This window comes from Sphaeramia orbicularis, chromosome 21 (genome assembly GCF_902148855.1).
Source record: "Sphaeramia orbicularis chromosome 21, fSphaOr1.1, whole genome shotgun sequence".
Taxonomy (NCBI): domain Eukaryota; kingdom Metazoa; phylum Chordata; class Actinopteri; order Kurtiformes; family Apogonidae; genus Sphaeramia; species Sphaeramia orbicularis.
Genome location: NC_043977.1, coordinates 47,268,497 through 47,277,956, shown reverse-complemented (window position 1 = coordinate 47,277,956; position 9,460 = coordinate 47,268,497). Strand labels below are relative to the sequence as shown.

The window sequence follows — 9,460 nt, the reverse complement described above, 5'->3', positions numbered from 1 at the left end:
GGGATCAGGCGGGACACCAATGTCCCGCAGTTTATCTAGATTTGGACAACCTGCCAAAGATTCGAACATAATGCAAGATAATTATTAGGCCAGGAGCTGCAAGTTAATGACTGACTGATGGGGGGTGGGGGACAGCGTAGTCGTTTTAAGTTTCTTTTTGGGTATATTTCCATTCATTTTACTTCATCTGAGCGTTTCCGGAAGTGTGAGGAGGTGTACCGTCTCAATTCACAGCTACACTTCCTGGTGTGGCCCCCTTTCGTTTCCTGAGTCGGTGAACCTGACAGCCGCTGTCGTCCAGGACCAAAACCAGTTGAGGGTTGCAGACATGTCGGCAGCTGCTCCGGGGACCAGCAAAGCGGCTCACGGTGATGTGGCTCCGAAGAAAAAGAAGGGCCCCGGCGCCCTGGCTACGGCCTATCTGGTCATTTACAACGTTGTTATGACAGCGGGGTATGTAGCGTGTTTCCTCGTGCTAATGCTGCTGTGATCAACTGTGTGTGAGAGCGGCGGAGCAAGACGGGACTGATAATAATGGGAGCATGGGTTCCCTCTGCTCACATTCCGCCTCATTTCAATAACGAATCTCTGATTTTTGCGTAGATGTGGCAGATAATGTTAGCGTGGTGAATAACTGAATTTGTCCACGGTCGCCGGCTTAGACAGATTAACGTTGGGGTAGCCATAGACAGCCAGCTGGCGTCTATATGACTGACGGCTCTGCGCTCTCTCTCTCTCTCTCTCTCTCTCTCTCTCACACTCACACACACACACACACACACACACACAATACACTCACAATAACACAACATATGAGTTATTGTCTAGAACCACAAGAACCATATGGAGCTGCGTATTGCTCGGTTGTGTTGTTGTCTAGAGATAACGGATGACTTCTGTTGTATTGATCAACATTCAAGAATTCAAATTAAACAAGTAGCATATGCATTTTTAATATTATATGAACTAAACTATTTTATACACAGTATTGTGTCCTAAAATAAGCTTTATATGTAAAAGATTATTTTAAAACTGTTCTGTAGGAATTTAATGTAAACATAAGCTGAAACAAATTCTTAACTAAACAGATACTTAATCGTGTATTATCAGTTAAGAATTGTGGTTGTAATTGGTTGTTAAAATAAACAAAATGTCAAATATTAGCTGGTTCAGGCTGCTTAGATGTTGGGATTTATTGTTTAAATAGAATAAAGCACTTGTCAAGGACATTTAAGTATGCATGGTTTATCAATATATCAAAATGATCCAGTCAGTCTGTTAATATTGCTATTCAGTAAATATTACTAATACCTAAATTATAAAATCAAGATTAGCGTTTACTCTGGAGACCTTTATTCCTCACTGAAAATTAAAAAATACATCTGCTGTGTATAATTTTGTATTTTGATTTTCTTTAATGTTATTTGTATGTTTTAACAAATAATGTGCTCTGGCATTCTTGCAATGTGTGTTTTTGTTGGTATATGGAATTTATGCAACTTATCCTAATCTGTAGCTCCTGTTATTTTGATACTGCATGGCCACAATTTGCAGTATTTTGGCCATGATAATATTTACATTCACAGTTCAAATGTACTATTAATTAAATATTCAGGATGGTAGTTGGTGGATGTAAAGCTTCACATATAATCAAATTGTAATGTCAGTCTGTGCAGTTATATAATCACAAAGACTGTACTTTAAAGGTCTAGTTTCTGTGCTTGGCGATATTTTCACTGACACTGGGTAGAGAGATATACTGCAGCATTAAAAAGTATTGCCAGTGATGTATTTTTAATGCTAGTTCAGTTCTGCAGGTTTGAGATGGGAACTATATACGTTTCTAAATGAATCATAAGTGCATTTCCCTTAATTTTTCTGACAGACTCAAATCGCAATTACAGTCCACAATAATAAAAAAAAATATGATGTTAACCAAATTTGCAGCCCCTAACTGCATGGATAATGACAATAATATTGGTAATTTGTCTGAGCCATATTTTTTCTTTGTTGATTTGCCTCTGAAATGTTTTTGTATGTATTTGAAACGTGGCAGTATTTGTGTTAGACAGGCTGGGCATTTGCTGTTTGCCATTTTTATGACCTGTGGTGCCTAGCCCACATTCTGCAGATAGATTGAACTGCCACTTATCTTGAACCATGAACTGAGAAAATGTCTCTGTTCATTTTATTGCGTTGGTTTTTAGCATGTGTTGCACAACTGAATAGTGGGTGTTGTTAGCTCTCTGTTCCAACCAGTTAGATCACATTGTGGTTCTCTCTTTGCTGACGGGCGGTACAGGCCATGCTTTGTATTAAACGTCAGTTATAGTGTGGTAGGCACGCACGCACACACACACACACACACACACACACACACACACACACAGAGAGACATTTCCCAGTGTCTGTATTCAGTTGCTGTCGTGGCAGTGAAGCAGGCCTGTCCAGTTTCAGCCTAACTTGCCCCTGGCTAACAATGAGGCCATATGCACATAAGTCACACCTTGTAGTCTGCAAAAGTGTGAACTGAAACCACCTTTAGACAGTGACAGAGCTCGGCTGTGTACCCTGCATCTGACCTCTGACCTCTCTGTGACAGGATTGCATCACTGCAGTCACAGCATGATTATATTCAATGAAATATTCATCAAGCAAGGATTCCTTGTAAGGGTGTCAGTGTTTCTGGAGCATAGTAGGACTCCTAATTTCATTGAACACATAATGGCAATAAAGGTCATTCTATTCTATTCTATTCTATTCTATTCTATTCTATTCTATTCTATTCTATTCTATTACCCGCCTACCTATTGGCAAAGGTGGAGTTCACCCTGGACATGCTGGCAGTTCATTGAAGGCAGTTTGATTTATAAAGGGTTAAAGAAATCAATATCGTCCCAAGGTATTTGTATGATTGCACTTGCTCTATAGTCTGACCTTTAATTAAAGTGACTCCGTGCCTGTCCTGTTTTTTTTTCTAAAATCAATGATCATATCTTTTGTTTTAGATATGTTCACGTGAAGGTAGGACTCCTCACACCACTGGACAAAGTCATCAATGATAGGGCCGTGACAGGTCTCCCCCTCTTTGAGCAGGCTGACAATGACTGAGTCATCAGCATACTTAATGATGGTCCTGTTATCATATTCACTCTGGCACATATTTGTGTAGAGAATGTATAATAATGGTGACAGGACACAGCCTTGAGGAGAACCAGTGGAGGAGAACACTGGGTTGGACAGAACCCCATTCATCCTCACTTTTGGTACCTGTCTGTTAAAAAATCTAAAATCCAGCCTATCAGATTTTTACTGATCTTAAACTGTTCTAAAAGCCTTTTAATTAAAATGTGGGGCTGGATTGTATTAAAAGCGGAGGAGAAGTCTATAAATAAAAGCCTTGCACATGCCTCTTTACCCTCCACATGTTTAAAAATCATGTTTAAAAGAGTCAGTGTGGCGTCTTCCACTCCTCTGTTGGGCCTGTATGCAAACTGCATAGGATCCAGCTCATGTTCAGTCTCCTTTAAAATTACTGTCTTAACCAGTTTCTCAAAGACTTTCATAACAATTGAGGTGAGAGTGACAGGCCTGAAGTCATTTTAAGTTTTTGGACAGCTGGATTTAGGGACAGGGACCACGACAGCATCCTTCCAGAGAGTGGGCACATGCTGTGTCTGCAAGGATTTATTAAAAATAAACTGAAATACAGGACTGAGTTCATCAGCACAGGATTTAATAAGACGACCGCTGATGTTGTCAGGACCCTGGCTCTTGTTCATCTTTACAGTACTGAAGGCCTTTCTGACATCACCCAGTTTAATGGTAAAGTGCTGTGTGTCCTTCAGGTCCTGTTTCAGCTCTAAAATGTCTTTACTAAAATCAAAAGAATTAGAACGAACATAAAAACTGTTAAGAGCATTCGCAAAATCTCTGTCTGAATTAAAACCGTCTAAAATGGTCTGCCTGCTGCTCTGGGGGTTTTGAAGGCCTGCGATGGTTTTCATACATCTCCAGGCAGAGCCAAGATTGTTTGCAGCCATCTTATTTTCAAGAGCGGTTTTATAGTGTTGTTTTGCTTTCAAAATCTCAATTTTCAAGTCTTTGGTGGCTGACTGAAGGTCAGAGACAGCCCCTTCTTTGAAAGCCAATTTCTTGTTCCTCAGACAGGTTTTAACATTTTTTGTGACCCATGGCTTGTTGTTGGGGTACACTTTAACACGCTTACGGGGTATAATCATATCTTTACAGAAAACAGCATAAGAGCTGGTGACATCCACCAGAGCATCCAGATCATCCCCACAAGACTGAATAAAAACGTCCCAATCTGTACATTTAAAACATTCCTGCAGGGAGAGCACAGATTCCTCTGACCACAACTCAGTGTCCTTAGTCCTTATTTTCTCTCGTTTTAAAACAGTCTTATAGGTGGGCAGGAGATGCACACAGTTGTGGTCAGCAGATCCCAAAGGAGGAAGAGGGAGGGATTTATAAGCATCCCTCACCGACCCAGCAGCAGAACATTTCAGAAGTACAGGGTGTCCATAAATTCTCTTCACAATTTAACAAATTTATTACAAAAGCAAATCAATAGACAAATATGTGGAAATGATTACAAAGTGAAAGTAGGGATTTTTTTTTTTTTTTTTTGCCTCATTTAATACATATGGGCACCATTAGTTGGACGAAGTCTATTCAAGATTCATTTATTGTCATTCAGCATGTGACACGTAGAACGTTTTTCCATCAAATTACATCCAGATGGTACTGGATTTGTTTCCATGTTGGCTGTATCATAGCCTCATCAGTGGTGTCAACGGTATCAGTAATCACTTTTCCATGGGATATCTGTGCAAAACTTCACCAATATTTACTAAATGTCGAAAAAACAGAACTGTGTAATGTTGGTTTTTCCATTAAATCCCAAATACGATGATTTGTTTATTTATTATCACGAGATGACACCAGAAGTCATGCCATAAACATGGCGACAAACATAAATATCTTGTTGATTTACAGATATATTCATTATTATTATGTATTACCCCGCTATCCCATACTAAATTAAAAAATTATTCAGTTTCCTGGTGTGTCCACACATACTGCGCCATGTTTCTTTTAAAACTCTTCTTCTTTGCTTGTTGTAACGTCCGTCAACATCCGTTTTTTTTTTATTCATATGGCTGTGGTTGAGGAAAAAGGTCTTTCCATTGCAGTTTTGCTTGATATACTAATTGCGCTACACCCGAAAAACCACCTCTTACCAGCACAAAAACTTTTAAACTAAAAATGAGAGTTTTGGTGAAACTGGCATTTTGCCATTAAGCAAATTTTTTCTGCAGGTTATATTCGCGCAATTTGAGGGTCAATGGAAAAGCGACTAGTGATCTTTTACTTCAGGTCATTGATGTCCTGTATCTTTGTTCAATACATGATATCTTTAACGTAACCCCATAGAAAGAAATCCAGGGGAGTGATATCTAGTGATTGGAGGTGTCCAGGGAATTGGACCATCCCTTCCAATCCTTGAAATGTTTGATTTAGAACCCCCCAACATGTAGTCCCCAATGTGGTGGTACACCATATACCTGGAAAATGATGGTTGGTGTAAGGTCATCCAGTTGTGGTGACACATATGTAGTCCAAAGGTCAAGGTCAACATTTGCAGTAATTGATCTATCGTTGAAGGAAAATCGACCAATGATTCGACTGCGCATGATTCAGCTATGGGATTAAAAACTATGATCACCACTGAGTACATAGAACCAGTCTGATTAACATATCTCATCAATTGCTTTTGTAAAACATTTTTTAAACTATAAAGAGATTTTGCAGACACCTTGTTTAGTGGTGGAACATTCAGACCAATTATAATGTCAAATCTTATTTCAATGTCAGAATACACATGAGTAAAATTAAAGTAAAACAAGAAAAGCACTCGTATAGCGCAGACCTCTGCCAAGACAGATCTGCCCCCCACCCCCCCGATCATCACCAAAATGTAATAATTTCTTCCTTGTGCCAGTATAAACATTTCCTGAAAATTCCATGAAAATCCGTCCATAACTTTTTGAGTCATCTTGCTAACAATCACGCATGCACACAAAGCAAAGTGATCACAATACCTCCTAGCAGAGGTAACAACACAGCATTGGAAAATATTCTCAGTGTTTTATATGACAATGCAAACAAAACAAACCCTAAAGGAAAAAAACCTGATCATCCTATTACTATTTGAATTATAAAATGACATTACTTTGTGGCCCACCCCTAGCTGTGATTCTGCTCACTGTGTGCTGTGTATTTTGTGTGTGTGGTTCTCAGGTGGCTGGTGATCGCTGTGGGTCTGGTCAGAGCTTACCTGGCCAGAGGAAGCTACCATGGCCTATACTATTCCATAGAGAAGCCTCTCAAGTTCTTTCAGACCGGAGCCATCCTAGAGGTGAGGAAACACAAGTGTCCAAAACACACAAATGAGTCCAGTTTGGACCAAATATTGTTTATTTGATGTCACAATAGTTCATTTGGGGGACAGACAGAGCTTTCAGGGGTTTCTTGTACACAATTCTAAACCAACCACCATGGTGACTGATTTGTTTGTACGCCACTTTCAGTTGGGCAGTAAGGCCTGAATCTTCTCTCATCTGTTGTTTTCTATCTTTTATATAAGAATTGTTCTGTGAATTCAATTAAAGGGTACTAAGTCACTGCTCCATTAGTCAGTCATGGTCAGTGACCTGTAGGGCTGCATGATATTGGAAAAAACTGACATTGCGATTTTTTTTTAACCCTGCGATATATATTGCAATATGAAAAACTACTCAGGAGAATATAATATCTGTGTGGTGCTGACGTAAATGGTCAAACAAATTAGCTGTTACCTCGTGTTGTGACAACAGGTGGAAGGCAGTGTCGACACAGAACATGTGTTTCAATATCATCCTTCTTGTAGCCAAAATAATTCCAGATAACTGAAGTTGCTTTTCTTTTGGGCACCAAGTCTTAGTTTTTGGTGATTTTCTGTTGTTCGTTGCTCATTTTTCAATGTTGTTACCAGCGACTTACTCTAGGCGCAGGGGCATGGTCTGCTTCGGCAAACTGATTAAGAACGATTGTGATTGTGTGTCAGGTACCCAGGTTGAAATTAGATGAGAACACGTTGAGTTCATTTGCCTCCTATATTGCTGGACCTGTGATGTGAATATTGCACACACGTACATTGTGATGACAGTGCTCAAACAATATATTGTGCAGCTCTAGTGACATGTTTCCTCCTTCATGGGCTGTTCCAGCATCGGTAGTGACACAGACTTATTGTATTTTTCGATTACCTGGACTACGATGGTCTGGTCATTGACCCCATGCAGCAGACACCAGTCTAAGACAACACATTGCACATTACATCAATCAGTGCTGGGTCACGTCTTTAGGAAAATGGTGGAGTGCAAAGCTTACAGCTACACAAACAAGCATGAACATGTGCTTTCAACTCAGTCTCGCTCACTGACTGCTGCTTTTTACTTGCATTCCATCACCCAGAGTCAATGATGGTATGTCACTTCTGTCCAGCAATGCCTGCTCCCCATAGGTTCTGCCCTTGCCTATAATTCATGTAATAAAAAGGTCCAGTGCGGCACATTTATGGTGATTTTTTTAAAACTGAATTTACGCCTTTCTGGCTTATAAGTAATACGCCAAACACAATTAATGCCGTAAGCATGACCAGTACAGGTACACATGAAGAAATCATTTTAAATCACTATAATACAGGGTTATTCAAAAAGAATGAACCGATTTCATTACGCAATATTTTAATACGGAAAAGCAATAGAAAAATCCGGCCAGTATTCTACTCACAGTCAACTTTTCTTTCCTGTCTTACAAGTGTTCAATGTGGCCACCACCTGCAGCATGGACAACATTAGTGTCATAAGAGAATTCCTCCAAGGCGCGTATCAGCATATCACAATCCACTGAGTTGATCGCTGTTGTTATTCAATGTTCAAGGTTATCGAGGTTAGTGGGTAGCGGTGGAACATAAACGCTATCTTTTATGTATCCCCATGAGAAAAAATCACACACGGTGTGTTCTGGGGATCTCGCAGGCCAAGCACAAAGAGCAAGGTCTTGGGCCCCCTTCCAACCAATCCATTGCTGGGGCACTTTTTCATTTAGAAAAGCTCAAACTTAGAGAACTCCTCTTTCAAATGGTCACTGACTCATTCCATGATGATGCTTGAGAATTGAAGCAATGCATCATGAAATCGGTTCATTCTTTTTGAATAACCCGGTATATTGTTTGCTAATGATGTTAGGTCACTGTGTTGCTGTGGCATGGACTATGAAATGAGGCAAGGAAGTGAAAGTATGTAGAAAAGACTGACAAAGTGGCTCTGATTTGAGTCATTTACCATCACTGTAATCAGTAAATGTTAGACTCTACAGGGTGCTTTCATTAATAACAGTAGCTGTTCGTAAGGAGGAAAACTGCAAAAAACTGAACCCTGGGAAAATGGCTCAAGAACCTTTCTTTAAACTGTGTGTTCTGTGTGTGTACCATCATAGATTTAAAACAGCTAAAAGCAACACCACTAAATGTTAAATCTGTTTCACCAAAATGAGAGAATGTAAATACAGTGGAAACTGCTCTTAGTGATCAGACTGTTCAGGTAAAATGGATCACTGTGAATGGATGATTATTTTAACTGATCTGTAAGTCAGTTTTACTACTGATACTAAGGCCCAATCCCAATTCACCCCTTAGCCCTAACCCTTACCCCTACCCCTTGGCCCTTGTACTTAGCACTATCCCTTGAAATGGAGCTGCAAGTGGTAGTGGTTGAAACATTCCCCTATGAAATGGGACAACCCTTTGAGAACTGTTACATCATCAGCAGTCATCGATGCTGCTAATAACAGATGCGACAACTTTGTTTCTGAAAGTATTCACCATGCCGTCAGCAGCTGTAACCATCTCTGTTGCATGAACTTTGGGCATCTTTTTGTGACTATCAACTATGTACTGCAGAAATGTGGTCTATAACATTGAAACAGCATTAAACGGTCGATCAAATGATAAAGTTGTTTACAAAGAAAATACATACATTTTTGTGTTTCTTTCATCACACTGCTGCACTTTTTGGCTCTGTTTACCTTCATCTTGCCAATGATTCAAACAGAATTATGGGAAATTTCTACTACCCCTTCGTTTGTAGTGTGGTCCTGAAATATCTCCGTTTTGTGGATTATACAGTCTTCCGCCTTAGCCCTTCCCCTTCATCTAATTGAGGACTGGGAGAACTCTACCCCTTCACATGTACACATAAAACAGAGGGGTAGGGGTAAGGGGGAGGGCCAAGGGGTGAATTGGGATTCAGCCTAAGGTTTACTCACTTTGAATAGTTCTTGTGTTTTTTTAGACAAAACACCCAATCAAGAAAACCATATTGCAGTATTTCAG

The 9,460-nt window shown here is 39.8% G+C and overlaps 1 protein-coding gene across 1 annotated transcript in view; it reads left to right on the top strand.

Annotated features, from left to right (window-relative positions):
• Positions 1-243: 243 nt before the first annotated feature.
• Positions 244-9,460, top strand: part of hacd2 (3-hydroxyacyl-CoA dehydratase 2) — a 37,612-nt gene continuing 28,395 nt past the window's right edge. Inside the window, exons 1-2 of the mRNA XM_030125725.1 lie at positions 244-453; positions 6,325-6,442. Of these exons, the coding sequence (XP_029981585.1) occupies positions 329-453; positions 6,325-6,442 (243 nt within the window). The 5' untranslated portion in view covers positions 244-328. The remainder of the gene's footprint in view (positions 454-6,324; positions 6,443-9,460) is intronic.